General features: G+C 44.8%; 1 protein-coding gene across 1 annotated transcript; it reads left to right on the top strand.

The window, feature by feature from the left end:
* The first annotated feature begins 11,397 nt into the window (after nt 1–11,397).
* LOC111158919 (52 kDa repressor of the inhibitor of the protein kinase-like) lies at nt 11,398–13,270 on the top strand. Its single transcript, XM_022521250.1, has one exon. It carries the CDS (start codon nt 11,567–11,569, stop codon nt 12,278–12,280), a length of 714 nt encoding a protein of 237 aa, XP_022376958.1. The 5' UTR covers nt 11,398–11,566; the 3' UTR covers nt 12,281–13,270.
* The last annotated feature ends 7,487 nt before the right edge of the window (nt 13,271–20,757 follow it).

The raw sequence follows: 20,757 nt of genomic DNA, 5'->3' as shown, positions 1-20,757 counted from the left end.
CCAGTGTTGGTTTCAGCACGTCCTTGTTGACCTGCACCATTCTGACCTTCTTGTCCCCTGAGAGCGATGTCTCCTTACTGCTTATTTGTCAGTTTTCATTTACACCGCTGCTAGTGAGAGGGGAAACAGTGTCATGTTTACTGGCAACTTGTATATTTCCTGTCTGGCTTCTTTGAGGTATTTCTGGATTTGTGTATTGGTAGAGTCATCTTTCTTTAGTGATCGAGGGCACCTTGTGCAGTAGGGGTAGAAGTCGCTTTTTAGATGTGTGGTGGCTGTCCTTCGCTATTTGTTACTTGTGTTCTAGCATTTCTGAGCAAGGTTTTCCTGAGAGAATTAAGCCCTAATGCTGTCGGTACGTATCATATGTAACTTCTGTTTTCAGCCCCTGGAATGCTACCAGTTATGCAGAATTGGTAGAACCCGAGAAATATTCCCACGGGTCATTCTCTGCAAGGGGTGGTTTGGCTAAGGAAGCCCTGCCGAGACCTCTCCCCTTGTTTTTATCAGCTCCAGCCACATTCCCTCCGCGATTTGGATCAAAACACTTCGCTTTGAATCATCTGAACTTTATCTTAGGATGTGCAGTCATGCACAGTTTTCATGTAATTTCCTCCTGACCAGCCAGCCAGTCTTACCGGTCGAATGTATCTGGTCGTCTGACACTGATTTGTGAAGCCCTGCTTTTTCACACACACTAATTTCTCCTTTACATGCAAGACAGTGGTTGACGCCTGGTTCTTTCCATCAGTTAGCTTGTCCCTTCTGGCACCACCGCCATCCTAGGGTTATAATTCTGTGAAAATTTAAGGAATATTGATATCTTTTAAAATGTTAAGTCGTCTTATCCAAGTACAGATGTGTCCTGTCATTTTTTTTTTCCAGACTCCTCTTACGTCATTCAGGAAAGTTCTTTATATATATACACACACACATATATCTAAAATCTCAATAGGAGTTTTATAAATTACAAAAGTACTCTTTGTAACAAGTCTACTCAAAATATTATATATATATGTGTGTGTGTGTGTGTGTGTGTGTGTGTGTATATATATATATATAAACATATAGGACAGTATATTTATGTGTGTATTAACCTGGATTAATTCCAAAAGCCTTATGTTGAGCAAAAAGCATTTTTTCCCAGGAAAGTACTTTCACTATATCATACCGTTTATATAAAGTTTTAACTGTGCAAAACAACTTGAAAAGTGATGAAAATTTAAATGCATGTTAGGATGCATATAGATCAAGTAAAAATCGCAGACCAGCAGTTTCTGGAGGGCGTTTGTCCCTATGGGCCCCTTCTCTCGGCTCACCTGGGAGCCCCGGTGCCTCCAGTGCGGGAGAATGACCTGGCACGTTGGAGCCTTAAGGGTTAACATGGCAATACGGAGTCCTGGCAGGTTTTCTTGTAAAGCCCAATGGAAGGGCAGGGTGCATCTCAACTCTTCTCATTTCCCTGTCCTTCCTTCTTGGGAGAAGAGATACTCTTAAAACTGGCAGAGGGTTGGAATCTGCATCCCAGTTGGGAATAAAAACGAAAGAAAAAGGGGGAGCTCAGCTGGCTCAGTCAGGAGGGCATGCGGCTTGATCTCAGGGTCATGAGTTCGAGCCCCATGTTGGGTGTAGAGACTACCTAAAAAATAGATTAAAAAACTTAAAAAAAAAAAAAAAAAAAAAAACAGTCCTACAAGCAGCAACATCCCCTTCCACCTCCCCGCCAACCAAAGGGGAAAGCAGCCACTCGAGGGAGAAAAGGTTAGGAATTCGTCTTCATGCTGGGAAATGAATGCAGGTGGAGAAGACCCTCCAGGTGGGTCCTGTGAGCGCGCAGGGAGGGCGCAGGCAGTGCACATGCGTGGTCCAAGGTAGCCTCTGCGGGCGGCAGGTACCTTTCTGCGCAACGGAGGCGACCGGCTATCCCGATTTACCAACCAGGCCTAAGAAAGCAGAGGTTGTAACACACTCAGCTGCCGAGAGAAGCTTCAGTCGCCAGGAGCATTTCATGGAGGGACCAGCGGGAACCCGCAAGACTCCAGGTGGGGGCGGCTTCTGGCTCCACCGGCCTCACCTTACCCGGGAGCCGGAAGGCAGTGCGTCCACTTCTCCCAAGGAGTCCGGCGCATCTCTGGCCTGCGGGCTGTCTGGCCAGTGCACACCGAACCTGGCCGCCTTGCAGGATGCAGCTCTCCGGCTCGCAGCTCGCTGTCCCCGAAACGTGGCCAGCATGCCACCCATGACAGCAAGTCTTGAGAAGACTTGACTTCCACGCACATTTTCAGTCTTCCTTCACAATGGGGACGCCTGGCTCCCGAGATTGGCAAGAGGACAAGTGTAGACCCCGGTCCACTGCTTGCCTGACATCTCTACCAGCCCCTACTTGCTGTGCCCAGAAAGACCTCTCCAGTTCGAGGTGTACTCAGACTGCTCATCAAGGTGCCGTCTACACTACTCATCCACACAAACAGCGCCCTCTTTTGGTTCCCTGGGGACCAAGGCTCAGCCTTCAGGAAGATGGAACTGGGGACTATATCTTGCAGACCCTAGAAAGGGGATCAGGGCCATTCAGACAGGGAATCACTGTACTGGGGACCTGGGTATGAGACCTAACTGGGAAATGGGGCATGGGCTGGGACCCTGAGAACTTCTCACCAGGTAGAGGGGGACCAGACAGGGCCCTCCAAGTGCTGGGCCCACACTAGGGGCCCAGGTGCCAGGCTCTAAGACTGTACGGTGCCGGGGGGGGGGGGGTGCCCCCCCCCAGGGGCTTATCAGACCTCTTATTATTTTCCCGGTTTCCCAGTACCTCCACTCTCTCTTTTCTGAGTTAGGTGCAAACGGTGAGGCTGAAGTTCCAACAGCAAGAGGGGTTCTTGAGAATTTGCCCTGTTTGTATTTGGGCAGTTAGCTTCAGTTTTCCAAGTTCCTGCTCCGCTGAGGTCCCTCCTCTCTTCCCTCCCACCAGCCTCTGAGTTATGCCCCCTTAACACTTGGCATCTAAAGGCCTATGTGGTCCTTTACTTCTCTACTAGCACCCAACTAAGAAGCCCAAAGTGGAGTAAAAGTAGAGGTCAGCTCCACAGGGTGACTCAGAGAGAGAGAGAGAGAGAGAGACTGTGTGTGTGTGTTTGGGGCTAGTGTCTGGATAAGTATAGGAAGCCACATGGCCGAAGGCTTTGGGGTTTAGGGTACTCAAACCATGCACTTATCAATTTATTTGCAGGACACCTGGGTCCATCTGAGCCCTGGTGTCTTCGTACCAGCAAATGGGACCCAGAGAGCTGGAGTAGGGTATCCCAACTAGCAGCCAGAACACCTCTGGAAGATTTCGGCATCTTCGAGGGTGAAATGGGCCCATGCACTCCAGGGTCAGGGGAACAGGGACCCCTCAAGATCCCAGGCCAGGTGAGGGAGGTGAAGGGGGGACACATGGGTGTAGATAGCTGCCTCTCCACCACATAGGCCCTTCCGTCACAGGGACAGGGACCCCAAGGTCAAAGAGGTCAGGTCCTCTTGCCCATCTCCAAAAGACAGAACTGACCCCTGACCAAGCCATCTACCTTGAGAGCAGTGGGGAAGAGCCAGCTACCTGCTCAGTGCCGGTGACTCCCACCACCACCTCCCCCACTGCACCTTTATAAACACTTCTGCTTCTTGTTAAGACTTCTCAGATAAGGCAACTAGAAAGCTAGTTCTGTGCAAACATTTGTGAGCCACCTACCTTAGTGTCATGATGGGGGTCAGATGCTGGGAGTCCTCTTGAATCCAAGAAATCCTGCCAGATGCCAGGACATACCAGGATGGGGAGGACCACGTGAGCCCAGCCTCAGACAGAGAGAAAAAAAATAGAAGACACCAAAGGGGGATTCTTCCTCCCCACCCCACCCCCACCTCGGCGACCTTGTCCCTGCTCCCAGCGCACCTACAGGCGCTGCCACCCGAGTGTCTGGGGGGAGGAGAGGAAGGAGTGGGAGCGTCCCGGCAGCGCCAGCTCAAGACAGGCACCCGCAGAAGCCCTTGGCCAAAGCTCTTGGGAGCCAGCCGCTCTGAACACGGGCCTTCGGGGACACTGGCCGTTCCGGCGGGAGATTGTCTTGCTCTTCTCCCGCGGCTGCCACCCTTAGGTGTAATCGTCCCCGCTTCCCAGGGCAGCTTCCTGGCTGAGCTCGGTGCCCCCATCCCTGCCTGTCGCAGGCAGCCCGGGGAAGGGAACGGGGAAGGGGGTGCTGTGAGCCGGGGACTCGCGACAGAACACTTCCGGCCCTCCAGGGTGGCGGCCCAGGACCACCTCCCCCACCGCCGCCGTCCTGTCTTCGCAGAGCCTTTAACTCACGGAGCCCGGGTCTGCGCTCGCGTCTCCCGTCTCCCGGCTGCGGCGAGGCTTTGCGTCCTTGTCTGCAGGGTGACGTGGGAGGTAGACAGTGATTCTTTGAAAAGGGAAAAATAGTCCTTAGGGGAAGATTGCGTCTGGGGCGGCGGGTGTAGCCAGGGAAGGAAGGCAGTGCCGTTCCTTACTCCAGGTCTGTTGAGTTGTGGGAATGCCGCCCCCCCCCCCCCCCCCCCCCCCCCACCGGGTCCCGACAGACGGGGGGGGGGGGGGGGGCACTTAGCCTCGTATTCATAGAGGCAGCTGCCTTTGGGTAGGGGATCTGCTTCCTGTGCTCAGATCTCAGGAACCCTTCTAACTTCTGGACCTGGTTGGGGGTCGGTGGGCGGAAGGCCACCTGACTTGTGCCTACTACATAACGTGCCAGGGTGGGGCAGGGCACAGGAAATGGACCTGAGCACCAGCCTCAGCACTGATCTCCTTTCCTTGCTGCTAACAGGCTGTCCTCCTTGGGGACTGTGAGGGTTGGTCACTGCTTGGCAATCAGTGTTTGTCCCCACCACCAGGCCACCTCTCCTAAGGGGGGAACGGAACACCACCTGGCTGTTCCTTGCTGTCTAGTCCCCAGTGGCGCATGGTAAGGTCCTGCTTACAGGTTGTAGCCTTACCTCATCGCTCTCCCCAGAATTCTAGGGCAGCTGCTTCCTGGACTTTGAGATGGGGTGAGACCCAACAGGGAGTAGCTGGGTGCCAGGATTCCCAGCGGCTGTGGACTCCTGGGATAGCCCTGGGGGAACGCCCTTCTCTCCTGCCCACTCCAGACTGGGCAGGGCAGGCTTCCCCTCTGCTCCAACCTTGGTAGACCAGCTTTAGTGACCTCGGGCCCCAGGTGCTGCGGAGGAGGGGTGCAATAGAGGTTCCTTCTGCTCTAAGGCCAGGCCCATTGAGTTGAGGGCCCCCGTATGGGGCTCCAGACTGTAGCTTCCCTTTGGCTGTTGGGGTCTCCACCAGGGCTGAAGCCCCCTCCTTGTAGGACAGGGCTGCAACGGGAGCCCCAAGAGAGATAGTGGGGATAATAGGGCTTACAACTTTTTCATTTAAAAGGAAATTCTCCAGGGGCACCTGGGTAGCTCAGTGGGTTAAGCCTCTGCCTTCGGCTCAGGTCATGATCTCAGGGTCCTGGGATCGAGCCCCACGTCAGGCTTCTGCTCAGCAGGGAACCTGCCCCCCCCACCGCCTACCTCTCTGCCTACTTGTGATCTCTCCCTGTCAAATAAATAAATAAATAAAATCTTTATTAAAAAAAGGAAATTCTCCAAACTGCCTTATCAATGGCTACCTGATGGGCTCTAGCCTGATTTTGTGATGTCATGGAGGCTAGTAAATTTTCATGGAACCGTAGAGGTTAGAACTCTAGAAGTTCATATCTCCCCTTGTCAAGTCTCGCCTTTCACTGGCCACTGTTAAGCAGAGTCAGGTCGGAAATGTAAGCTGTCCCTCCTCAGCTCTCTTTTACCACACAATCTGGATCTTTGCATGATCCTGTTTTTGTTGGTGTTTGTCTTAATAAGTATGGTCATTACCAAGCTTTGCACTATTGTAACAAAATTTTATAGTTGGTAATGTCTCCAGAAAGAGGAGGTGACGTGACCTTATTAATCTCATTGAATAGGAAGCGTAAGTTTCTGCATTCTCGGTAGAGCTGTGCATGTTTTGTCTCATTTGTAACTGGGCCTGTCAGCCCTCCATCCATCTGCACAGAAATCTCATTTATGTCTTTCCTGTTCCCAAAGAATGTCAGAGTCCTAAATACAGCCTGTGTAGGTAGGCAGTGATGGGGGGTGCAGCTCCAAGGTCCCCAAGACCACTCCCAGGCGCCGCGATTCACTAGGACTCACAGAACGCAGGAAAGCCATTCTATTCACCGCGACAGTTTACTACTACAAAGGGAAACGGATTCAAATCGGCCACAGGAAAAAGCACGCCGGGCCTGTCCAGGAGACCAACAGGTACAAGCAAACTTCCAGTTGTCCTTTCCGAATGCTGTTGTGGGCAGTGCTCAGTTCTCCAGTGTGTGGACAACAAGCATTACCACCCAGGCAAGCTCACCGAACTTTAGAATCCAGTGTCTGTAGTTGGAGGTCAGTTATATAGGCATAACTTACCAAACATGCACCTGACCTTCAGTCTCCAGCCACTGCGGAGGTCAAGGCCATACCGCCTGGCTCAAGCCCCATCACTGTCTGGTGTGACCCAAGTTCTCCAAGTAAACAAGGATAGGAGAGAACCTCCAACCAAGGGCTTAGAGGTTACTTCCCAGGAGCAGAGCACAGGGCCAAATCCTTCCTTAGAATGTGAAAGTTCTGGTCAGCCAAGACTTGCACTTATTATCCTTTTTCTTCATGGGAATAAGAAAGGGGGAGGCAGTTAAAAAGTCAATCTAAACTTTAATTGCTTATTCATTAAACCTGTAGTTTTTTTTTAAAGATTTTTATTTATGGGGTGCCTGAGTGGCTCAGGGGGCTAAAGCCTCTGCCTTCAACTCAGGTCATGATCCCAGGGTCCTGGGATCAAGCCCCGAATCGGGCTCTCTGCTCGGCAGGGAGCCTGCTTCCCCCTCTCTCTCTCTGCCTGCCTCTCTGCCTACTTGTGATCTCTGTCTGATTTGTGATCTCTGTCTGTGAAATAAATAAATAATCTTTAAAAAAAGATTTTTATTTATTTATTTGACAGATCACAAGTAGGCAGAGAGGCAGGCAGAGAGAGAGAGGGGGAAGCAGGCTCCCTTTGTCGGATGCAGAAACTGAGGTTTGGGAATGTAAGCTGACTTGCTGAAGGTCTCTGCCCTTGCAGGGCAACCATGAATCACCCACTGGGAAGTTGCATGGGATCTAGTTAGGGCATGCTCAACGTATTCAAGAAGCTCATGTTCCTGAGGGCAAATGCAGTGCATTTAAAAATGCAACCATGGGGGCGCCTGGGTGGCTCAGTGGGTTAAGCCGCTGCCTTCGGCTCGGGTCGTGATCTCAGGGTCTTGGGATCGAGTCCCGCATCGGGCTCTCTGCTCGGCAGGGAGCCTGCTTCCCTCTCTCTCTCTCTCTGCCTGCCTCTCTGTCTACTTGTGATCTCTCTCTGTCAAATAAATAAATAAAATCTTTAAAAAAAAATGCAACCATGTCCAACTACTTGTTGACCAAAATTCTTAGAAATCAACTATTGATTCTATCAGTCAAAGAGAAAAATATCCCCAAGTCATAAACCTGGATATCTGAGCTACATTCCTCTACTAAGTGTCCATTTTTGCTAGAACTTTTGTTACTGCCAAGTGGCACAAATGAAGGGGCTTACAAACAGGAATTGCTTCAACCAGATGTTGAGGGAACACAAATTAAAACAATGACTCCACTCCTTATTAGAGTGGCTGAAATCCAGACCACCAACACCAAATCCTGGGGAAGATGTGGAGTCATAGGAGATCTTATTCACTGCTGGTGAGAATAAAAAATGGCACAGCCACTTTAGAAGACCAGCAGTTTCTTAAGGAACTAAACAGTCTTGTCATAGGATCGCGCTCCTTGGTATTTACCGAAAGGAGTTGAAAACTCCTTTAGGTGGTTTTGAAAATGTTTATTTTCAAATAATCATTATCTAAATAATGTTTAAATAAATAAATAGACATTATCTAAAACATTCAAAAAAAAAAAAAGAAAAGAAAGAAAGAAAAGAAAACCTTATGTCCACAGAAAACCCTGCGCAGGGATGTTTACAGCAGCTTCACTCATAATTGCCAATTAAGATGTTCTTCAGGAGGTGAGTGGATAAGTAAACTGTGGTCCATCCAAACAATGGAGTATTACTTGGTGCTAAATGGAAATGACCTGTAAGTCAAGAGAAGACATAGAGGAAACCTAAGTGCCCATTACTAAGTGAAAGAAGCCAGTCTGAAAAGGCTGTATGACTCCAACTATGTGGCTTTCTGCTAAAGGCAAAACTATGGAGACAGTAAAAAAATCAGTGGTTGTCAGGGGAGGGAGGGATGAGTAGGCAGAAGACAGAGGACTCCTCGGGCAGTGAAACTACTCTATAGGTCTTTATACCTTTGTCTAAACTCACAGAATGGGCAACACCAAGAGTAAACCCTGAGGTAAACCGTGGACTTAGGATGATTGTGAACGATCAGAAATGTGCTGTCTCACAGTTTCAGAGGCCAGAAGTCCAAGATTGCTGGTTTGTTCCTTCTCAGAGCTGTAAGACAGAATCTGTGCCATGCCTCTTGCCCAGCTTCTGGTGGTTCGTTGGCAATATTGGCTTACAGAAGCATCACCCCATTTCTGCCTTTGTCTTCATGTGGCATTCTCCCAATGTATGTGTCTGTCTCCAAACTTCCACTTTTTTATAAGAGCACCGGTCCTATTGGCTGAGGGCCCACCTAAGTTCCTTATTTTGACTTCATTACTTTTGAAAATACCCTGTCTCCAAATAAAGCCACATTCTGAGGTACCATAGTGAGGACTCCAGTTTAGGAATTTTGCAGGACACAACATAGCACAGAACAGTTAGTAAATAATAACTTTAAAAAAATCAGTGGGCAGGGCACCTGGGGGGCTCAGTGAGTTAAGCCTCTGCCTTCGGCTCAGGTCATGATCTCAGGGTCCTGGGATCGAGCCCCTCATCGGGCTCTCTGCTCAGCAGGGAGCCTGCTTCCCCCCTCCCCCACTCTCTCTGCCTGCCTCTCTGCCTACTTGTGATCTCTGTCTGGCAAATAAATAAATAAAATCTTAAAAAAAAAAATCAGTGGTCAGAATTCTGACTTCCACCTGACTGTGGAGAGCTGGAAGAAGGGTAGCTCTCATTCTTGCTATAAAAAAGAGCTGCTGTAACATCGGGGTTTTTTTACTTTGTTTGAACCTATTGGAAGCTGAGGTCATAGAGTAACCCACTAGCCTGAAATCTGAGAGCCAGTGCCTGGGATAGGACAGGAGAAAGAAGAGGTTGGTTAGGATAGTAGACAAATTGGTGAAGAGTGAGTATACACTAACAGCATTATATGAATCCCCTGGAAACCATTAAAAAAAAAAAAAAAAAGGAAAAGTACACACCCTCTTGGAGACATTTTCTTCCATTAACCTCACTGGGTGTTCATCACAACAAGCCTTAAAAAGTGGGCTGTGGACCAATATGGAACAGTTTAACATATGCATAATTGGAATCCCAGAAAAAGAAGAAAGAGAAAATGGGACAGAGATAATATTTGAAGAAATAATGGCTGAGATTTTTTTCCATATTAGTGACAGACACAAAACCACCAATCCCACAAGCTTGATGAACTTTGTATCAATCGTGTTTTATCATTTCTGTAATTTGATGCATTAATATCATCAAGATGGATGTCAATTACTTTAGGTAAACTACTAGGGAGGGAAGATAACCATTTAACATCCCTACATTCCTAGCACAGCATGAGGTCACAAGGGTGCCACTTTTAAAATTATTTTTTTATTTCTTATTTAAAGATTTTTATTTATTTATTTGACAGGGAGAGATCACAAGTAGGCAGAGAGAGAGGGGGAAGCAGGCTCCCTGCTGAGCAGAAGCCTGGTGTGGGGCTTGATCCCAGAACCCTGAGATCATGACCTGAGCCGAAGGCAGAGGCTTAACCCACTAAGCCACCCAGGTGCCCCAGGGTGCCACTTTTAAATACAGCTAGCCAATCCTGGATCCTCCTTCTTCCCTCTTCCTTCTGGAAGAAACCACAAAAAAGACACTAGTCCACATTTCCTCCCTCTCCCTCTGTCTTATGACTGACCCCAGAGCATCCCCTGAGCAGGTCTGTGGAGTGCCATGTTCTTCCCAAGAAACTAGAATACAATAATTTTATAATTTCATGGTCATTTTCTCCTTCCGATTTGTATTTGGCCTTACCATACCCTTGTTAAAATAAAAAACAAAGAGACCAACCTGGGAAATTTCCTGAGCCAGCAAAACCAGTTTAGTCACACAAACAAAGCTTAATTTAGCCTATTTTGCAAGTCTAACTTGACATGGGTTGTTTCTTGCTAATACCTCTGGAAATCATAAGCAAAACCAATCACTGATCAATTCCCTATCACCTAAGAAAATTCTATTATAACCAATCACTGTGAAGAATAACCAGTCACTGCTTTCTCACTATCTAAGCTGCTTTATTACAACATATCCCTGAGCCACATTCCATAGTTTCCTTTGAGTGCTCCCAGTTTGCAAAACATCTTCGGTGTGTACCAATAAACTTTTACCAAGTACTCTTTGATTATTGGTCTTCTTTTATTTCTGGACTTTTGACATCTTTGTTAATAAATTTTGATGAAAACAAATTCCGAGAAGGATAGAAAGCTCTCCCACCACCAAAAATCACATTTACTCATCATATTCAAACTGCTAAAAACAAAAAACAAAACCTTTGAAGGCAGCCAGAGGGGAAAAAAGACCCATTAGCTACAGATGGACGAGGCTATGAAGTACAGCAGCTTCTCATCAGAATACGTACAAGCGAGAAGATGGTAGTATCATCTCTACAGTGCTGAAAAACAAAGCTGTCAATCCAGAATTTTTACTTAGTGAAAATATCCCTCAAAAGTGAAGGAGAAATAATTTCACAACTAGCAATAACTGAGGAAATTCACTGCCAGCAGACCTACTCTACAGGAAACGTGAAAGTAAGTGATTCAGGCAAATACAAAAATAAACAGGGACACCTGGGAGACTCAGTCCATTAAGTGTCTGCCTTCCGCTCAGGTCATGATCCCAGGATCCTGGGATCAAGAGCTTCAGGATCCAGTTCAGCATCTGGTTCCTTGCTCCTGGAGCCTGATTATCCCTTTGCGCCTCCCCCTGCTGGTACTCACACGTGCGTGCTCTCTCTGTCTCTCTCTGACAAATAAAATCTTTAAAAGAAACAAACAAAAAAAAATCAGGCATGATGCTTTTGAAATTTTAGTGGACCTCCTAGAAGCACTTGTTTTATGTTTAGATGGTATAAATAGTGATACAAATATTAGGTGGAATAACTATATAGCTGGTCCAGCTTTTGTACTCTGCAGTGCAGTAACAGATTTTGATTTCATCGTTACCATTGTTGTTCTTAAAAATGTTCTATCTTTTACAAGAGCCTTTGGGAAAAATCTCCAAGGGCAGACCTCTGACGTCTTCTTTGCAGCCAGTAGCTTGACTGCAGTGCTGCATTCACTAAATGAAGTGATGGAAAATATTGAAGTTTATCATGAATTTTGGTCCGAAGAAGCCACAAATTTGGCAACTAAACTTGATATTCAGATGAAACTCCCTGGGAAATTCCGCAGAGCCCAGCACGGTAACCTGGAATCTCAGCTCACCTCTGAGAGTTACTATAAAGAAACTCTAAGTGTTCCAACAGTGGAACACATTATTCAGGAACTGAAAGATATATTCTCAGAACAGCACCTCAAAGCTCTTAAACGCTTATCTCTTGTACCCTCTGTCATGGGACAGCTCAAATTTAATACATCAGAGGAGCACCATGCTGACATGTACAGAAGTGACTTGCCCAATCCTGACACACTCTCAGCTGAGCTGCATTGCTGGAGAATCAAATGGAAACACAGAGGGAAAGATATAGAACTTCCATCTACCATTTATGAAGCCCTCCATCTACCAGACATCAAGTTTTTTCCTAATGTTTATGCATTGCTGAAAGTCCTGTGTATTCTTCCTGTGATGAAGGTTGAGAATGAACGCTATGAAAATGGGCGAAAGCATCTCAAAGCATACCTGAGGAACACTTTGACAGACCAAAGGTCAAGTAACTTGGCTTTGCTTAACATAAATTTTGACATAAAACATGATCTCGATTTAATGGTGGACACATATATCAAACTCTATACAACTAAGTCAGAGCTTCCTACAGATAACTCAGAAACCATTGAAAATACCTAAGAAACGTTTAAAGTAGGCTTTCTCTTATATTTGATATTGGAAAAATCTGTAAGAAATTTGAAAACATCTTACAGAAAAGCTGTCAGGTGTATGTAGGCCACTTAATCACTGAATATCTTGACATATTGACCTCTCATTGAGCATATTAGCCATTGATAATCTGCCTATTTAAATGGCCCCTGTTTAAACTCTCATGCTTTGGAGACATACCTGTTCTTCCAGAAGATAGCATTGAAAGTGCCACATTACACTTCTATGGGATTTCTGCTAGTGGCACTTGGGAATTGTTTTAGTTAAGTCATTTTAGACATAACATTTATTATCACTGGATCCAATTGTCAGGTATTGAGTTATCACTTCTTAGAAGATAAAGATTTTGAAGAGGTATGGGGGGAAGGGATACATTTTAGAAAATGTTACAAGAAGCTCATGAGTGACCCTTGAGTAGTGGGAGTGTTAGTATGTTAAAAATTTGTAATGGACAGTTCAGGGAGTTACCAGACAGAAACACGTGAGCTTGCCAAGCAAGGAGTGCAGTAGAGATTTTTTCTTTATCAAATGAACTTAACAGAACAAGTTACAGTTAAAGTTTGAATGGGAGAGCCTGCCATTGTTCCACATTGGGTTGTTGCTGTTTACATTCCTTTGTTGAGCCTACATCTTCATAAGCTCTTTAGCACGTGTATGTTGAAACACCAACGACTTTATAAGCTTTTTAGCAGGTATATGTTGAACACCTCTGTTCATGGTCAAGGCAGGATCAGAGGCCATGGATACTGACAACTGATTTGTCTGTTTTCCTCTGTCTTTTTCCATGACTATATCTACTGCCTCGTCTTGATTTATAAACAAAACCTGGAAAACCTACAAAAATAAGTGTTTTGTGGTTTATCTAGGAATAATACAGAAAATATTGCTGTTATTTTTGGTGAAGAAGATCAATTTTGTATAGTTTATTTCAACTTAAATAAAATGTGAATTTTGTTTAAAGTTAAAAAAATAGGTTGGAAATTTAGATCTACGCAAAGAAATGACACACATTAGAAATAGAAGAAATGAAGACAAAGTAAAATATTTTTCTGATTTTTATCACTCTAAAAGCTACCTGCTTAAAGCAAAAATTGTAACAATGTCTTCTGTATGTGTAGCGTATTTTAAAGTGAGGTGTGTGACCCAATGACAAAGAAATGGAAGTGAGGAATTGGGAATAAGCACTTAAAGGTACTTACACTACAAATGAAGTATTTTAAAAAGGAATCAATAATAAGTCAGTTGAGGAGGTGAAAAGAAATAATAAAACTAAATCCATAAAGGCAAGAGAAGAGGAGAAGAGAAAACAAATAAAAAACACTTAGCAAGCGCATAGATTTTAATCCAACCATGCCAATGAACACCATTAATATTAATGGCCTAAATGTTACCGGGTAAAGACAAGAGATAGTCAGATTGGATAAAAGAAAAAAAGAAAGACCCAACTGTAGGTGGTCGGCAAGAAACCAACTTTATTTATTTATTTTTTAAATTCATTTGACAGAGAGAGAGAGAGATCACAAGTAGGCGGGGGGGGGGGGGGGGGGGGGGAGGAGGGCCCCCGGGGGAGCAGGGGGGGGGGGGGGGGGGGTCGATCCCAGGACCCTGAGATCATGACCTGCGCTGAAGGTAGAGGCTTAACCCACTGAGCCACTCAGGTGCCCCCAAGAAACTTACTTTAAATAGAAAGACATGGGTAGGTTAAAACAGTAGTTATAAAGGAGGAGAAGGGTAATTTTGCTTACCAGCATACAGCTGGCAATGTTTGGAGGCATTTTGGTTTTCAGAACTAGGAGGTGCTGGTGCGTAGAGAGGCCAGGGACACTGCTGAACAACTTACCCTGGACAGAACAATCCTGCTACAAAGAATTATCTCAAAATTTCAGCAGTGTTGAGGTTGAAAAACTTTGGGATAAAAGTAAATAATTGGAAAGATATCATGAGAAACAGCAACCAAAAAAAAAAAAAAAAGTTTGAGGTCATCATGTTTATTTTGTTTTTTTAGTTTTTTGTTATATTATTTTATTTTAAAATAACAACAACAGGTGGGAGATCAGGTTTGGCCCAAGGTTTGCAGACCATGTTATACACCAATTTTAATATGAATAATAAAAACACGATTTAAAATAGTAACAAAATTCAGTATTTAGGTATACGTTTAATAAAATAGGGGCAGGATTTGTATGCTGAAAACTATAAAATTCTGATGAACACAAATAGATAAAACTTCAATAAAAAGATACACCGTTTTCACTGCTCAGAAGCCTCAATATTCTTAGGAGGTCAGTTATTCCTAATTTGATCCAGAGATCCAATGCAATTCCAATCAAAATCCCCGCAGGCTCCCCCCACCCCTTCCTTTGTAGATATCGACAAGCTGAGTACGAATTGCAAATAGCACTCTGAGAACCCTAGGTCTAGAAAAGCGAGGACTGACTGGCTGGTGAACAAATTTTACTTTTTCTCAACATACGTTGTGGGTTTGTTTTACACACGCGCAGACCACACACCACACCCACAGACAAACGGGGGCCAGAGCAGCCGTGTCCTTCTGAGAACAGACCCTGGAAACAGTGAACCTGCACTTTGAGGTTTGGGGGTCTGCGCGTCTCCTGTGCTTTCCATCTCAGCCTCGAGAACTGTTCCGAATGCCTGGGTTTCATGCACTTCCCGGGCTCGGCTCCCCAGCCGGAGGGGTTTGGGCCCGACTAGCTCCGCCCCGCGCCGGCTACTTCTGCGGAACCGGAGCGCGTCCATGCGCGCAGAGCGCAAAGGTACTGCAATCCCTAGTCAGTGCTGCGGGGTTTCTACGCGCGCGCGCTTGCTACGCGCGCGCGCTTGCTGGGATCGCCCCAGGGAGCTGCCTCGGACTTGGAGAGCAGTTGGCTGGCTGGGTTCGGTTCGGCGGCGGTCCTGGTAAGAGAGCGGTCGGCTTGGATTCCCCCGCGGATCCCAGGCAGCAGCGCGGGCCGGAGCAGCAGGGGAGAGACCCCCTTCCGAGACGGCCTCCAAACAGGACCTCCTGAGCGCCCTTCTGCCGTCCCTAGGTCCTTTCCTGACCTTGACGCTGCCTGTCTCATTTCGGAGCCCCGCCGTCGTGGAACACCTGCTTCTCAGGTTCGTGGTTTCTAATTTTCAGGAAACGCTTGGAGTTGTCATCATTTTCTCACGCAGCTTATTGGAATTACTTCCACGGACTCACCTTCGTTGCTCCGTGAGTAGGGATCCCCACCTCCCGTCCTCCACCCCACTTTTTTTTTTTTTTTTTAAGATTTATTTATGTATTTGAGAGAGAATGAGAGAGAGAGAGCGCGAGCATGAGAGGAGGGAGGGTGGAAGGGGAAGCAGACTCCCTGCCTAGCAGGGAGCCCAGTGGGGACTCCATCCTGGGACTCCAGGATCATGACCTGAGCCAAAGGCAGTCGCTTAACCAGCTGAGCCACAAAGGCGCCCCCATTTCTTGATTTTGTATTAGCCATGGATAGGAAACCTTCTGCTTGTTGTTCCTCTATCAGTCCCCCTTGCTGAACCATTTTCTGAATTCTTACCTTATTTTTATTTGTTCCTTGTTCCACACTGTTGGAAAAGTTCAAGATATCTACGTCTCCTGGAGCTTCAAGTTCAGCTGCCTTGGCTAACACGCCTTGAACCGTGTGGCGCACAGGTGCTAGCGGAGCCCTGTGATTCTGCCCAGGTGGTGTGGAGGTGTCTCCCGTGCTGGAACGTTGCTTTGATTTAGACAGTTTGACGTGGAAGGAACCGTCATCCTAGTCTTGTTAAGCATGTGTGTATGGACACATGGTCATTTATACCTAAAGTAGGGAACTGTGCGAGGCTTCACCAAGACTTAAATTAAAATGATCTTTCTCCCCCCATAGAGAACCCCATATAGGATCTATCACAGTGGACCTACTGTGACTCCCTGGGATAAGTCCAACGTGATTATATTGGTCATTCTCTTACTGTACCTTAGATTCTGTTTGGTTATCTGGCTTCATTTATTGGGATAATTGTTCCTCTCACTCACCTGTAGGTATCATAGATTCCCTTTGCATAATAAGCTGGATCATTATACATCTTTTGTTCTTTCCTTTAAAAAAAAATCTATGAAATGGAAATCGTCTTCTCTAAAATGTAAAACCGTCTAGATCCAAGGCCTCCGAGGTATTCTTCTTTGTTCCATTTTTTTTGGTCTGTTTAATTTTGCTTCTTCCTGTGTTTTCTTCCATATTGCCAATTTCATTGGAATTCTCAATTTTATGAGTGAACAAGAAGCAAGAGTATTTTTTTTCTTGTTTACATTTTCTTTGACTACTGTTAGGTATACCATTCTTATGTACCATCTTTATTTCTTCTTTAACCCTACCCCTCTTCCTTCTTCATATGAGAAACTTGGATATTTTCCTATTTATTTGCTCTCTACTCTTAGAGGAAGGATGAACCACCCAGTGGAAATTCAGGATGTCAGACACACAGAGGGGCAGCCATCAGAAGAGATTTTTCTCCATTTCTTGCTGGGCTGCGCTTCCTCTACCTTATTCAAGAGGACTGTCCGAATTTCAGGGTCTGTCTTAAGTGTTCCCCCCTCCCCAGTAATCTCTACACCCAACACGGGGCTCGAACTCACAACCTTAGAGATTTTTTTTTTTTTTTTACAACCTTAGAGATCTTGAGTCATATCTTCTTCCAACTGAGCCACTACAGAGTCTGTCCCAGCCATTCCATCCCATGATCTGGATTCCACACCACCTCTTTTTGAATCTGTTCATTTCTTCAACAATTATCTTAAAATTACTTTTATTGTGATTGAAGTAATAGCTTTGTTTTACAGGTTTTTTAAATGGCATTTAGAAGCAGCTTTTACTATTTTTATAAGGCTACTCTTGGGCTTATAACAAAAAACAACCTGCTACTAGTCCCATCCCCAGTAATATAAAATACAGACTTTCTGTAATTGTAGATGAAGATTTAACTCTTCTCTACCCATGTTCCTGCTATCCTCTTCCCAATATAGTTACAGGAAAATTTTGATTAAGTTGGTAGTTAGTGTTAATAATTCTGTAACACTGTGTTAGGGTCCACTATTAAATGAAACGAGACTGAGACAAAATGAAAGTTATTTAAAGCTTTATTCTATGCCAAGCATTAGAAGTAAACAAAGTTAAAGTTATGCAAAGCTTTAAACTATGTCAAGCATTAGGAATCAGACTGAATGGCCAGGGCCGCTCCCAAAGAGAACGACCCTCCCAGCCTCACAGGCTAATTTTTATAGAGCAAAAACTGGGCCACATATAGGTAGCCAATGAGATTGTAACATTGTATAGTCCTGTTAGGCCACGTGCAGGTGGCCAATTGAATTACAGTTTACCCTGTAGTAGCTGTTTGACCTAACCTATTACTCTGGTCAGAATTGGTGCTCAAGTTTGGCGCCCGAACGGCAGGGTTTACATTCTTTGGTGGTTAGGGAAAGAGTATGTGTGCTTCTTACTCATTGGATGTCTCCACCTGGCCTGACTTGTCCTTGTATTCTGGGCTCTGTTATCAGGAACTGGCTGACCATATTTTACTGGCTTCCCAGACTTGCTTCTAAGTAAGTTTCTCGCGGGGGGGGGGGGGCAGGGTTGGTTTAAGTTTTACTGTACAAACAATAAAATGACTTTTAACCAAGATGGAGTCACTCTGGCTAAATAGGCCCTTACAACTGTAAACCTTATTTAGCACAGCCAGAAATTGTATATTACTATCACATTTCATCTCCTGTAACATTTGGATTTTTTTCTGGATCATCTAATTACCTCTTGTTTTCCTCTTCCCTTGCTTTTCTAACTGTTCTCCCAATTGCTCTGAAAGAACACAAAATGCCTAACTAAGATTATTTTCTGAACTTTCAAATCAATCACATAATCAGTTAGATCCTGTCTTGTTTGTTTTTCTGGAGACTGCTATCCTATGCATTGATTCATACCTCCCTAAAGGCTTCCAGATCTTCTCTTCCTTTCTGGGGTTTTTGTATTTCCCATGTGGCTGTGAAAACACCTCTCTTTACTCCATCTGCCACGTACTGGTACTGGGTCCTTTCATTCCAGTGACTCTCTATTCTTAAATTCTGAAACATTTGCATAAAATTGTGTCTCTTTTGGCTTTCTTTGTTCTCTATTTCTGGAATTTCTTTCAGTGGCATTGGCTCTCTTGGATCTGTCCTCTAGGCTTCTAGGCTTTTCCTCCTATTTCCTGTTTCTCGGTCTTTTTGTTATACTTGCTGATTACATTTTTTCTTTACCAAATCTTTCATGGATTTCTCCCTCCCCATCATCCTATTTTTAATAGGATATTTTTATTTTTAAATAATTTTAAAATAATTTTAATATCTTAATATCTTAATTATATCTTAATATCTTAATATATTTTTTTATAATTTTTAATATCTACCATTTGATTCTTTAATGTCCAAGAGCTTTTATGCCTGGAGTTGAACCCCCATAACTTTATTCATTTTGTGAATTTACTAAATATTCTGAGTATTAATCATCATTTCTTTTAAATATTCACATACTTCTTTAATAACAAATCAAAATGTATGGATTTAAAATAAGATGTCTTCCTTTTGCAAGCTTATCTGACAAATTACTTTTAAAAGTTCAATTCCGGGGGTGCCTGGGTGGCTCAGTGGGTTAAAGCCACTGCCTTCAGCTCGGGTTGTGATCCCAGGGTCCTGGGATCGAGCCTCGCATCGGGCTCTCTCCTCAGCAGGGAGCCTGCCTCCCTCTTTCTCTCTGCCTGCCTCTCTGCCAACTTGTGATCTCTGTCTGTCAAATACATAAATAAAAAAATCTTAAAAAAAAAAAAAAAGTTCAATTCCAGGGTGCCTGGGTGGCTCAGGGGTTTGAGCTTCTGCCTTTGGCTCAGGTTATGGTTTCAGGTTCCCGGAACCACCCTGCATCAGGCTCTCCACTCAGTGGGGGGGCCTGCTTAATAAATAAAAGTAAAAAAACTTAAAAAAAAAGTTCAATTCCATTACCAACCTAATAGAGCTTAATCTCTTGAGTGTTTAACCTCTTCAAAAAGCAGACAACAGTAAATACATAAATGATTTTTTTCCTTTTGACCAAAATCAACTAAAAAGAGCTACTTCTATGAATTGAATTCTATTGCCTCAATACTGCCTATTTTTTAAATTCTAATTTCTATACCTAGCTAAAATTTCCATAGAGTATGGTAATTTTACAAGGCCCTATATTTTCATGCCTCTCTAGGGATGCAGTAGCTTGCAATATCATCAGGAAAAATAGTATATTCTGGGAACATGCATGCATGTTGTTATCACTAAGTGATATTTGGTTGGGCCTCTAGACTTGCTGACTTCTCCTTAAAGGAATTCAGACCTTACCTTCTATTTCAAGGTACCTTCAGGTTCAGGATCATTGGCATGTCAGTAAGCCTTTGTTTTCAGATTTATTGAGATGTGATTGAAATAAACGTGTGTAAGCTTAGGGTGTATTACGTGTTGATTTGCTGCACACATATTGTGCAGTGATTACCACTGAAGCCTTAGCTAACACCCCACTACCTCACATAATTCCCATTTCTTTTTTTTTTTTTAATTTATTTGACAGAGAGAGAAATCACAAGTAGGCAGAGAAGCAGACAAAGAGAGAGGGGGAAGCAGGCTCCCTGCTGATGCAGGGCTTGATCCCAGGACCCTGAGATCGTGACCTAAGCCAAAAGCAGAGGCTTAACCCACTGAGCCACCCAGGCGCCCCATTTTATAACCAGAAATTTTTACGCTTTGATCAACCTCTCCCCATTTCCCCCCACCCCATGGCCCCTGGTCACCACTATTCTGCTATGAGTTCAGGTTTCTTTTTGGGGGGATTCCACATCTAAGTGACATCACACAGTATTTGTCTTTTGACTTTTCTGATGGACTCTGTCTTTTTTACTTAGTGAAATGCCCTCAAATTCCATCCATACTGTACAAATGGTGAGATTTCCTCCTTTCTCGTAGCTGAATAATATTCCATTGTGTACACACACACACACACACACACACACACACACACACCGTGTCCTCATTCGTCCACTGAAGGACACTTAGGTTGTTCCCATGTTGCGGCTTTTGTGAGTAATGCTGCAGTGAACACAGGAGTGGAAATAATCTCACTGAAACCCTAATTTCCTCTCCTTAACATAGATACAACAGAGGTAGGACTATTGGGTCATATGGTATTTCCAGATTTAATTTTTTGAAGAACCTCCATACTGTTCTTGGTAGTGGTCACACCAATTTACATTCCCCCCAGCCATGCACAAGGGTTCCCTTTCTCTACATCTTCGCCAACGCTTGTCATTCTTGTCTTCTTGTTAACAGCCATTCTAACAGTTGGGAGGTGATAGCTCATTGTGGTTTGGACTTGCATTTCCCTGCTGACGGTGGTGGTGAGCACCTT

The sequence above is a fragment of the Enhydra lutris genome, unplaced genomic scaffold, assembly GCF_002288905.1.
Source record: "Enhydra lutris kenyoni isolate GAN:26980312 unplaced genomic scaffold, ASM228890v2 scaffoldscaffold64, whole genome shotgun sequence".
NCBI classification, from domain to species: domain Eukaryota; kingdom Metazoa; phylum Chordata; class Mammalia; order Carnivora; family Mustelidae; genus Enhydra; species Enhydra lutris.
Note: the sequence above shows the minus strand (reverse complement) of the source record. Positions and strands in the feature narration are given on the sequence as shown.

Excerpts from the sequence above, each read along its gene's own strand:
- LOC111158919 (XM_022521250.1), top strand. The coding sequence starts at position 11,567 with ATGGAAAATATTGAAGTTTATCATGAATTTTGGTCCGAAGAAGCCACA.